At 58.3% G+C, this 12442-nt stretch overlaps 2 protein-coding genes across 2 annotated transcripts; one reads left to right on the top strand and one right to left on the bottom strand.

Annotated features, from left to right (window-relative positions):
- Positions 1 to 381: 381 nt before the first annotated feature.
- On the bottom strand, positions 382 to 957 carry HRG_01064 (uncharacterized protein; the record flags this gene model as incomplete). Its single annotated transcript, XM_044859535.1, has 1 exon — positions 382 to 957. The coding sequence occupies one exon, from the start codon at positions 955 to 957 to the stop codon at positions 382 to 384; it is 576 nt and encodes a 191-aa protein (XP_044725935.1).
- An 8865-nt stretch (positions 958 to 9822) lies between these two features.
- Positions 9823 to 11448, top strand: HRG_01063 (kinase; the record flags this gene model as incomplete). The annotated part of the gene is made up of 3 exons (XM_044859534.1): positions 9823 to 10516; positions 10583 to 11280; positions 11326 to 11448. 3 exons carry the CDS (start codon positions 9823 to 9825, stop codon positions 11446 to 11448), a joined length of 1515 nt encoding a protein of 504 aa, XP_044725934.1.
- Positions 11449 to 12442: the final 994 nt, after the last annotated feature.

Below are 12442 nucleotides of genomic sequence, written 5' to 3'. Positions count from 1 at the left end.
ACAAGAAAGAAGGAGAAAGGGAAGAAGAAAAGGAACGCCTGATGATGCCCCCCCGCCCCCAGCCCAGCCCCTCCGTCTCCAGCCTCCCTCTTTACACGCCCCCCCTCTCCCCCTTTTCAATTGCCACAAGCCAGGACCCGTCAGAATGTCTCAGACCCTGAGAAGGGGCCGCCGTGTCGCCAGATATGCAGAGCGGTTTGCGTAGTGAAGCCTCGCGTTGGGTGCCCAATAGGAGAGGAGAAACGGCCCGGCGGAAAGGGGAGGAAGGGTGATGCCATCCGCCTCGCCTCGCCTCGCCTCGCCTCGCCTCGCCCTAGTAGGAGAGGGGGGAGGCTGTGCGCCCGCCCTGCCGTGCGAGTGTGTACAGACAGCACACAGGACTCAGGCCCCGACGTGGTAGCACACAAAGGAGCGGTAGCCAATGTTCTGCTTGCTGGCAAAGTGGGCGGGCTCCCTGCAGCGCGTGCTGTCGACAAACGTCAGCTCGAAGCCGAGGCCGTCGCAGTGGAGCCCCGTGTAGATGCGGCACGCGAGCCGGTTGCGCTCCGACACCAGCGGGTCCAGCACCCGCGTCGACTGCGCGTAGTGCGAGATCGGGTAGCACCGCCCGTCGCGCACCCGCTGCCGCCGGAACCACGTGCAGTACCGCAGGTGCGTCCGCCGGCACGGGCAGTCCGAGTTGAAGACGGTGATGGTGTAGTTGATGGGCACCATGATGGGCGCCACGCTTGTCTCGTTGTAGCTGCCGATGCTGCTGTTCCTGCCGCCGCTACTGCTGCTGCCGCTGCTGCTGTTGGCCCAGAACTGCGGCATGGCCATGGCGTCGTTGCTCCGGCCGGCTTCCTCGGCTATTGCGTGCGCCGCTGCTTCTGCTTCGGCCTCGGCGCGCGGTGTTGCCCGCGCCGCGCCCACAGCCAGCACCAAGGCCGGGAGGAGCTTGTCGATGCGCAAGAGCATCGCCGTCGTCTGAGTTGCGGTGGAGCTTTCGGTATCCAAGCAAGGGATCGAGACTGCAACGGCCCCCTGCAGACAAAAGGGTTGCACTGCGAAAATAGCTTCCTTGCGCCGTGGGAAGAGATTCCTACCCTTCAGTGCAACCGAATACTTCTCGTGTCACCACCATATATTGCACAAGGGACCGGATGCCACTTGAACTGCTACGCACGCCATCGTCCTACGCTGCTGCCTGGAACGCGAGAGTCAAAACAGCCAAAGAGACGCAAAAGGTCGGAAAGGCTTTGCCTCGCTGGATTTACATCTTTTGCCTGCCCTCCACAAAGGTTAAATGGATGCCAAGGTCACATGCGCCGGCGGGCCAAGCAACCAAAAGACGTGAAGCTTTCCACGCCGCCATAGAAGAGCAGCCTCTCTGCCCGCCGCAAAGGTTTAGAGTTGGCGGCGGCAGCGAAGGCAAGGCTAAGTTAACGAGTAGAAAAGCAACCACCAAAACGTACAATCAAGAGAAAATTGAAAAAAAAAAAGACTTTCTTCCACTGGGCTGTGACGCCAGCGTTGCGCGTCAAGGGAGTCGGGATGCGGCCCGGAGTGGGTCCCGGCTCCGGCGCGCCGGCTGCCGAGTCGTCCCTCATCCAGCGCCGGTCCATGCCGGACACTTTCGCGGCGGTGCACAGCTGCACAAGCCGCCGCTCGTGGCTTTTCCATCTTCAAAGTCCGTGCGAAGCCAACCAAAATGTCCGACGGCAGAGGAAATGACGCCACCAGACCAAGGTTTCCCCCCTGGCTCTTCTCCCCCTTCCTTCGAGGTCTGAGCTCTCAGATATCTACGCCGAGAAGCCAATAACGACGACTGTAGCACACGTGGCAGCTTGCCGTGGCGTTGTCCATACATGCATTAGCATCAAAAGGGCGCAGAATCGGAAAACAAAGCGTTTGTTCGGGCCCGCCGAAGCCTCCCCCACAGCCCCCCTCCGTCCATGCACACACGGCGGGGGAGGATGCTGCCAAAATGGAGCACGGACAAGACCGATGATGCCCTCTGCCCCCGCCTTTCCCCGTTGAATTGTCAATAGCGTCGCTCGCCGTGGCTTTCATTGGGCCCGGACCGTGCTCGATCGACAAGGGGGGTTGCGGGACTCTTCTCCTCGCGGTGTTTTGGCGCCCGTGTCCCGGCGAGACGGCGCCGGCGCCCCTCCCATGGAAACAGCGCACGCACGCCTACAGAATCAATACATGTCCAATGGCCTCACGTATGGGATGCGTGAATAGGCAGCAGGGCGGCCCGTTCTCGAAGCCGCTCGCCGCGAGTGGCGCACCCCCCTTTGTGCGGCACCGCCAGGCTGGGCAGGCTAGATTAGAGCTCTGGATCGATCCGGGGCAGGCTAGGACAATAGACCGGTCACGCCATGTGGGCGAGCACATGCGTATGCGTGCGGCTACGGCTTTGCTCCATGTCTGCTTGGAGTTTTCCGCCAACGACGAAGGCTATTGGTGAACATGAAAGGAGCGAGGATGCGGGCCGGGGGGGTTCAATGGCACAGAAGAGAAGAGAAGAAAACAGAATGAAAACAAGATGGCGATCAATGCATGCAATGCAAGAACGATGTAAACTCAAAGGTATATGATTTTTGGATACCCGCAGAAACAAGAGGCTGGACCGAGAGACGGGCGTACAGGCTGCGTGAGAATCAAGACAAGACTCCCAGTGTCTCGTAGATGGAGCCATGCATGACCCGTTGTCATCGAAACACTATCGAGCAAGGCAGAGAGCACTCGCAGCCACGCCTATGCCGTTGGTCATCCCACTTACTCGGCACACATGGAGCGCCAAGGAATAAGGAAGAAAAGGTGCAGTAAATGGGCCAGTCGGTGCAAGGCTGTGTGTCTCGCCAGGTTTCGCCCGCAGATCGATCGAGATGCAGGCGCCATCTTCCACCGCGATATGCGTCCGGACTTTGCAAAGTACGTCTGTACACTGAGGACTCATCACACGACGCAGACGAGGAGAGGTAGGGAGGCATGCGGGGGCACAAAAAAACCACCTCCGCCCACCTCCTATTTTCTCTAACAGATGGGCGGCGGTGTTTTTTCCCCGTCCGAGAGGGAAGGAAAACAAACTCTCTCGACGCTGTTTCGACTGCCAGAGAGCCCACTAGGGCCGTAGTCTGTCCGTACTGCAGTTTGTGGGGATGAGAGCCGACGGTGGCTGGCCGAGGCCACGTGTGTATGTGTCTGTGTCCGTCCGTATCGTGCTCACGACTCTACGCCCACAGGGGGACGAGAAGGAAAGCTCCGTCGCCTTTTGGCTTGGCCGTTGACTCGCTCTGGCCAGACCAAAATGTGGGTGGAGAAGCAGAGGAGTAGAATCCGTGCCTCCCCTTCGAGGATGAGGGCTTTTTTTGGCTCTTCTTGACACCATGGCTGTGTCATCTGTCTCGCTGTCCCAGCCTTGGCCTATGCTGACATCACATCCAAGGGGGGGGCAGATGGATGGCGGAGGTGGATGCCTTGGAGAGCTAGCAGCGGGCTATTGTTCTCCCCACACGGACAAGCGAGTGGAGAGAGCACGAGAGCAACAATGCACGTCAGATTCCGGCCGATGGACGCGTGTCTCGTGTTGAACGGAACTGTGCTGGCTGCACATATGGCATGTAAGGGGCGAGCGAGGCAAGTCGTGCGTTGGTCGACAAATGAACCACTTGGATATGTGGTGCCAGGCTTGCCGTCATGCCATCAGAGACGCAGCACAGATCCGCCGTGATGCCGAGTCTGCCCTGCGTACTCCGTATTTTGCGCATGCATGTGTCTATCGTCCCGAGTTAGGCAGGACGGCAGCGGCAAGCCAAAGACCAGCCTCGATTGGCCCGATGAGGCGGCAAACCGCAGCCCCCTTTTTCTTTTTCTCCCCCAACCCAACCCGCCTTGTTCGTCCGGGTGCAGCTCCGCTCGTACGAGAATGGGCCGAGTCGAACAAGAGTGTTTGCTATTCGTCTGTGTGCACCAAGTAGGCGCCCATCCTGTGGTTCGTTCCCGATTCCTGTGCCCGAGGGGTGGAAGAGGAGGGGACGGACGGCTGCGTGCCGACGGGCGTCTTCGTCCCAGACAGTCCTTTTGGTTCTATTTTGGCTTCCCCCTCTTTGGCGTTCCCCGACGGCCATCAAACACGGGCGGCGGGAGCGGAGGCGGCGCGTGGTTCGACGAGCATGCCGCGCGCCGTCTCTGCCGAGGGGGAGGGTTGCTCACTGCATTGAGACGAAAGTGCTGCTTCTCGCCGAGACTGCGTCGGAGCGTTGCTGGCTATTCGTACATGTATCGTACGTGGGAGGGCACGCAACCCCGTCATGGCGCCTCGAGAGGTGGAACGAGACGTGTGCTGATCGAGTTTCAATGGCAACGCTCCCCGAGACTCTGGCGTGTTGAAGACGCGTGTGCCTACAGTACTGCACATGCTGTGTGTATAATGAGATGGGACGAAGCGACACATGTTTCGCGCCTCCGGAGCGATGCTGCCTACAGCAGCAAAGCAGCCATGACCACAAATCCTCGGCAGACAATGAATGACAGGCAGTTGTAGATGCGGCTGGCAAATTGCAGCGTCGCGTGTGTATATGTCGGACAAGGCGTTGAAGCCAGGACGGAGCAGTGGCTTGCGCCGACGAAACACAGAAAAGCGACGGTCTCGCGGATCGCAATTCAGCACCACAGACGTCGAGTCCGGGGTGTCTGGCGCTTGCAGGGAGTGTTTGCTGGCTCCGCATGTCAGAGGATAGATTAAACGCCCCATCAGCCACCAGGGGGAAATGGCACGATGCTATTCGTGCGCACCCCCGGAGATTGAAACCAGGCAGGGCACCACCGCCGGCGGCACGTACTCCGTAGACGCCAAGACGATGGATGATGATTGGTGCAGGGTGGAAAAGCCTCTCGACGAGGCTCGTTGGAGAGAGAAAAGGAGGACTGGCTAGACCCGTTGACCATTTGACCATCTGCTCCTGCCTGATTGGTGGCAGACCGCTGATTCTGCATTGGCTGCAGCGCCTTCCTTCCTGGGAAACGAACCTCGTGAATGACACGGCGCCGGCGCGCTAACGGCTGGGGGAGGGGGGGCATAAACCAGATGAGACTACGAGATTCAGACTACAGACTATTACCTGCTCCGTGCTACGAGAGACTCGCTGCATGAGTGCCCCCAAGTTAGGTCTCTTGAGGGAGATTTTGAGCCGCAGACGTGTCACTGGCTGGTACTGCACAGTAGAAACAAATCTCGCCCACCAAAGGCATGACAGGACCAACCAACAGCGCCCTGCCATCTCCTCTTCAGCCTCACTAATCCTTCTCGCAAAAACAATCCCGGCACGAGGCACCCGCAAGTACCGTCGACGGCAGTCGCCAGGCCAGCTCGAGTGCCGGGGCGAGTACCCGATACAAGGCAAGGTATCGAAAAGCCCCCCCCCCACCAGAAAAAAAATCCCCGAGACAGGAGACGACGAAACAGCGCCGAGATCAGATCACGACGCAGCCAGGCCGCACAGTGCCGTCGGCAGCATCGTCCGTTGGTGGCCAGACTCGCCACATCTTGGTCCCGTTGATTTTTTGACGCCTGTGATGGTGCCGTTTCCCAATACACAGGCATTTGCCGATGCAACGATGCTGGAATGCATCCGGCATGGCGGCCGCAAACTATGGCGGCCCACCAACGGCGGGAGGCAGGGAACACGTGTAGCAAATGATGATGAACCGGGGCAAGACGGGGGCGGAGATTGGCAACACGACATGCAAAGCCTGTCGGCGCGAGACTGCTTTCCCCAACAGCCTCACTTGTTCGGCAGCGGCGGCCCTGCACTGCAGGCAGGCCAGGGTTCCAGCCCAATCCAATGCCATGCCGTGGCAGCACAGCCCTGCAAGCCGCACTCTGCAAGCCGCTCTCTGCAACCCCTCGACGACGAGGCTGCTTGCAGCAAAGGACACATGTCTCGGCCGGGCCAATCACGTCTGCGGACGGGAAGCTAATAAACTGACCACGTTTTGGTAGTGGGAGAGGCGAGATTGCGGCATGGAAAGCTACGCCTGCCCATTCTCTGCACATGAACTCTATACGCCGTTTGCTATTGCACAGACGCATCTCCCGACGTTGCCGCTTTGGGGGGATGCCATGCATAGCACCAAGCCGCCTCATGCTGCACCGGCACATGAGTGAATGCGTGTATGTGCTGTGCTGTTGTTGTTGCCAGGAGCAGTCATAGTAAAGCAAACACCAATATGCTGCTGCTATTACTACTACTACCCTAGACATGTATTCGGATCAAAGGAGAGAGGACTGCGTACTAATCGCATCAGATACTCGGGACAGCAGAAAGAAAAGAAAGGGATGCGATGATTCAGGGTCCTCTCGACTCTCGAGCACAAACACACCCCTGCCCAATCTCGGGACAAACTGACAACCATTTCTGAATGATTAGTCGCGCATGAGCATGTTTGATGCCCCCAATGTGGCGGCCATCCATGATTGCGCCTCGTTTGCACAACTCCTGCCGGCGCGGCCGCTGATTGGCTGCTTGTCTGCGCCGCGGCCATGCATGCATAACTTAATGATTGTGCGGGCGCCCGGCCAGAGTGCGGAGGAGACACACAGTGTCAAGACGGGACCAACTGCCGATGGGGGAGAGGCCGCAGCCGCATACACACTGTACGGCTGCCCGGTGGATGCTTGGATGCAGTGCACAATCCTGCAGATGCGACAGTGGTTGCGGGCTGTGAATGGCCTGACGGCGGCTGCCGACAAGCTTTGCGCACAAACCGACCACTGGCCATGCATTCACCACAGCAGGCCGCCCTGGAACGCCTTCGGTGCACCGTACTGTGTGCCGTACAGTGCCGGCGGTCGAGCACAATCCACCGCCAATTAGCAAGTAGACAGTGACAGGGTGCGGCAAATGAGCGAGCGAATGCTTCTCAACCAACCGAGGTTCCCCAGCAGGGGACCCCGAGACGCCGTGCTGCATTTCTCGCGATGCCATGCAGACGACGGCTCCAACGGCCTCGGACTGCTGCTACCCACGGACATGCGGCGGCGACTCACTGCTACTGTATGCCAAGGTTGTAAACCAAACTATGCCAAAAGCCCACCCACGTTGACGGGCCAGCAAATATAGCCAACCTGAAGCATTCCCGTCCGCCTCTTGGCCCCCCCCCCCCCGTCCCTCACCGGCGGGCGTGGGGCATGGGAATTCCAACACACGACGGCCCCCGCAAGGCTAAGATTCAAGGTTTATTCTCCCATCCTCAGTCATCCTCCATCTCCTTTTACTCCTCTTTTAGCCTGTTGGGTTCGCACTCGCTCGCATGCCAGAGCCAGCGAGACGAGACAGACACGAGGCCTGGGGCGAGCCGGGTGCAGCAGACACGCACATCTCGACAGGATTAAACGGCCAAGGACGGGCGGGACTAGGCAGTCGGGACTAGGCGGTCGAAGCGCTCAACGGCGCAACAGTAGACAAGACACACAGCCCCGGGGCGGGCGACGTCGGGCCGTCGAGAGCCTGGCCGGACCGAAGCTAGGCGCGGGCCTTTTCGTCCTGCGCTCATGATAAGAATGATTGTGTGTAAAAAAAGAAACGGCGATTCAAAGGGGTCACGAGGGGTTCAGGGAATGACGATGGAGCCGAGACATCTGGGTGCAAAAGCTGGCCTTGTCCAGCCAAGCATGCGGCCAGAGTCAAACTTTGCTCATCGTTGTTCACACAATGGTACATGGAGTGGACGTCCGGCTGGGACGGAACCTCGCACAGGTCGGCAACTGAATCACGGGCGCCTGGAATTCGGGCAACGCGTGGATGCGAACCCGGCCAAGGTTTTGGGGGTGCTGGCGAGCGTCTGTGTGTTTTGTTTGGTGGACCGATGACGCAGAGAGAGCCGAGCCACCCTCCCAACCTCGCCGCCCTTGTTTATCCGCCCGCTTGCTCGTGTTGGAGAGAGAGACAACGTGCGTGCGCATGTTTATTATTCTTGTGGACGGGCATCACGGCGGGTGTGAGTGCGTGCGAGGGTGAGTTGAGGGTGAGGGTGAGTGAGTGAGTCTCCTGTCTCCCACCTGCCTGCTGCTCCTGCTCCTGCTCCTCCTCTGTTCCTCGGCCCCCCCCCCATCTATCATCCATCGTCGTCTCCAGCGATGATGACCAAAGGCAAAAAGCAAGGAACAACAAGCAAGCTCCGTAACCATAGAATGGTAAAAAAAATGTCAAAAAAAGAAAACAACCTCGAAATACTGCAAGACGATGTTTGAAAAAAGGCAAAAAGACAAGCGTCAGGCGTCACACTCACACACTCTTCTCACACACTCGAGACGCGGATCCCTGCCCTGGTTGGCTTGGGTGGAGACGCCCAAAGGGGACAAAGTTTCTCTTTTTTTTCTCTCTCTTTTCCTCGTCTGCGATTATGTATCATTATTCTGGGTCCCGCGTCAAGAATAGCTTGTGCATTAGCTCGCCTCTCATTTCTTCCCTTTCTTTTATCTGCCATTGGTTTTTTACTTCTTTCCTGACCAGGTACGTACTCGCGCACGGCGCCCCACACCTCCCTCTCGCAACTCGCTCAAAATCACTCCACTCGTCGCGACTCCACCCATCCACACCCATCCATCCTCATCCTCCCCCCTTGCCATCCCTGCCATCCTGCCATCCCTGCAATCCCTGCCATCCCTGCCAGACGGGCCAAATATCACACGCACACATTAGCCTTTTCGCTGCTGTTAGCGCGCTCTTGCTTTTTACCCTCTTTTCTTTTTGCTTTGGCCTGTCAATGGTCCGTCGCGCTGGCCTCATGCGGTACGTACCATCCCAGCCGCGACCGGCCCATTTTCCCTGCACACGAGCAAGAGGACGAGGCTCCACGCAGTCAGTCGGCTCGTTGACACGGCCTGTTCGGGCGGGGCATCCACACTGTGTGCCGTTACGTCCATGCGTCCCCGCCGCCTGCTGCGCCTGCCAAGTACACAGCCTGCCCGGTGCACCGTGTCTGCGTGCGCGTGTGAGTTCCAGCGCAAGCCCGTTACAGTGTGTATGCTCCCTGCACGCGATACTTTGCACTGTAGGGCACATCATACCCTTCTTCCTTCCTCCTACCCTTTCTTGCCCCACGCCCAGTGCCCCACGCCCCTCCACACACCCCCTCCCGAACAGACCAGACACACACGCCCAGCATCGAGCGGGTACGTACCGCCTCCCGCCTCACGCTCCATTTATCCTTTCCTTGGTTATCTACTTCATCCCGCCCGCCTCATCATCATCAGCCCGAGCCTCACGACTTATACGCTTCTCTACATCCTCAGCTTCCTCGCCCACCACGCACCACTTTTTCTTCTTCTTCCTTCATCAACCTCCTCTCCCCGGCCTCCATCTGTCCGCTCCTCCTGCTCCGTCGCCACCAACCACGTCTCCGACTCTTCCGACTTATCCGTCCTCGCATTGCCGCCTCGTCCACCGCGACTGTTGTGTCCACGATATCCACCTCCGCACATACCCTTTCTTTTTCTTCTCTCTTGGCCGCCGGCTCCGTCGTTGCGCGTCCGTTTGGAGACCCTTTCCTCGACCCGTTGACTCGGCTGTTGAGGTGCTTCCGGATATTTTCCCTGTCCATCTTCTGCCAATTTTATATATATTCCCCTATCCCCATCACCAAGACCGCCACTCGGGGAACAGGATTCCTTCGGCCCGTGGACATTAAACCGCTCGACTCCTGGTTTCCTTGACGTCTCTTTTCCTTTGGTTGAAAGACTTCTCTTTCTTCTCTCTCTGCCGTTCTCCGGCTTGCAATATCCGTGGCCCGTGACTCGGCCCGGATCGAGACGTCTCCTCCCCTGGATATAACATGCAGCACCATGGCCCCTTTGGATATCCTACACCCCCGGCCTCGCCGGCCTACGACCATGTCAAGGCCAGCAACCTCCACCAACAGCCCGCCGTCTTCGCCCCGAGGCCTTTCAACTCCCGGTGCATGCCCCTGGCTCCCGAGGACCGGTTAGGAAGGCTGCTCGAGGGTAAGCTCCAGCTGACCGAGATCCTGGGCACCGGAGCTTATGGCGTCGTCTACCTGGCCATGGACGTTAAGACGGGCGTCCGCTACGCCGTCAAATGCCTGAGCAAGTTTGCCCCGGATGGCTCCCCCCTGGAGCGCCGTCAGGTTGCCTACCAGCAGCGCGAGATCCGCCTCCACTACCTGGCTTCGGCCCACCCAAACGTCGTGTCCATGCTCAAGATTGTCGATGACCCGGACTGCATCTATGTCATCCTCGAGTACTGCCCCGAAGGCGACCTGTTCCTCAACATCACCGAGCGTGGCCAGTACGTGGGCAAGGACCATCTCTCCAAGGACATCTTCCTCCAGATCTTGGATGCCGTCGAGCACTGCCACAAGCTGGGTATCTACCACCGGGACCTTAAGCCCGAGAACATCCTGGTCACGGACAATGGCGAGACGGTCAAGCTCGCCGACTTTGGCCTGGCCACGTCAGATGACCGCTCCGAGGACTACGGCTGCGGTTCCACCTTTTACATGAGTCCAGGTACATGACCAGTCCACCTTCCCTATCCCAGACCCATCCACTGACTCTTCTTTTCCTTGACTACAGAGTGTCTGGACCCCTCTACCCGCAGGCCTTACTACATGTGTGCGCCCAACGACGTGTGGTCCTTAGGGGTTATCCTGGTTAACCTGACTTGTGGACGCAACCCATGGAAACATGCCTTGTTCCAGGACTCGACGTACAGAGCCTATGCCCGGTCGCGCGATTTCCTCAAGACCATTCTTCCCCTGTCGGACGAGCTCAACGACATCCTCGCCCGCATCTTCAACCCGAGCCCTGAACACAGGATCACTCTGCCGGAACTTCGGAACCGGATCATGGCGTGCTCTTCCTTTACTGTTCCTGCTGTTGCCCCTGCATCTATCTCGACGCCCTCATCGACACCACCTCGCGCCACCGCCGCTACCTTCTCCCCCACCGAATACGTTGACGAGGACGCCATTATCGACGACTACGAGTACGATTCGCCCCTTTCGCCGGCCTCGACGTCTTCGGATGATGGATCTCTCACCTCGAGTGCCTCCACCCTTGACGACTTGGACGAAGAGTTTATCCAGGAGCAGCACGAGCTCCCCCAGGACTATATTCCCCACATATATGAACCCGAGGAGGTTAGGGACTCGATGGCTGTCTACCACTCCCAGGAGTTTGTGCCCCAGCACTACACGGGACCGGTTCCTGCCGTCTCTGCCCCCGTGGCTGTACCGCCCGCTCCGCAGACGTTGGCTTGCCAGCCGGCTCCGGTATCCATTCAGGCACCGGTTCCCGTTCAAACTCCTTGTCACCAGCCCCGTTCCTTCTTCCCGCTGTGGGAAGTGGTCAAATACGTTCAACAGGTCCCCGCGACACAACACCCGGCCGCCTTTCATCAGCAGGTGCACTTCATGCCTTCATTCCAGGGCTGCTACTAGGGATTATTTCTTTACCCGCCTGTACAATGCCCGTTGTCACTTGCCAGAGGGCTTGGCCTTTTGCATATATTGTCATATTCGATATTGACTCCCTTGAATCACGCCTGGGCTGACCGCCCATGGCGTCTCTGGAACTAGCCGACGTTTTATTCGACGCGGCCGAAACCAAAACGTCCGAAATCTGGATTGTCGGGGCTTTCAGGGCTGCCAAAAAGGTCTATTTTTGTATTCTTGACCTGAATTTGGTGCGCTTTCACGGCTCTCCGCTTCGTGTCACAACTTTTGTGCGCAAAGACTTTACGTACACCTGGGCTATTTTTGCTTGCAGCGCGGAGTTTTGTTGCGGTCTTGGGAAGATGAGTGGGCCTGGATGAAGCGTGCTGTACTTGCGAGTATGGACTTGAGAATGAAGCGGGATTTTCTTCATCTTTGTCTTTCTATTTTTACCGGTACGGACGAACCGAGTATGGATACTTGAGAATATTTGCGTGCGGAGATGCACGTCAAATGAAAGAGACAGGACGGCGCCCCGAACAGGGGCGGGCCTTGCTACCACTGGGATCTTGGTTACAATATCTTTATTGTTGGTCACGAACGGGAATGGCTTCATGGGATTAAACGGACATGGGGCGTCTTTCCCTTTGCGAGACAAGATAGAAGGGCCTCAGCAGCCCCCCCCCCTTCAGCGTCTGCCACCCGAAAGGGAGGGTGGACTCGGTTTAGCACACGTTGGAACGGCATGTTGGGAGGCGACGCGGGCTGGTCACTTCCCGGCTGCGTCGGCCAATCGCCACACAATACAATACGTTGAACCAATCTTTATTCTCTCGCTGCCGTGAGACTGACTTTCTGGCCTGAAGATGAGGTTGAGCAACTTGGTGTGGAGGCGGGACCTTGATGGTGCCGCGAGTTGCACGCCGGATGGGTGTCTGCCGGCAGTAGTCGAGGGCATTCTCGTTGCTTTCCTTGCTTCAAGAGCTGCGGGTTATCTTGG

The sequence above is a fragment of the Hirsutella rhossiliensis genome, assembly GCF_020360975.1.
Source record: "Hirsutella rhossiliensis strain HR02 chromosome Unknown scaffold00001, whole genome shotgun sequence".
In the NCBI taxonomy this organism is placed as follows: domain Eukaryota; kingdom Fungi; phylum Ascomycota; class Sordariomycetes; order Hypocreales; family Ophiocordycipitaceae; genus Hirsutella; species Hirsutella rhossiliensis.
Note: the sequence above shows the minus strand (reverse complement) of the source record. Positions and strands in the feature narration are given on the sequence as shown.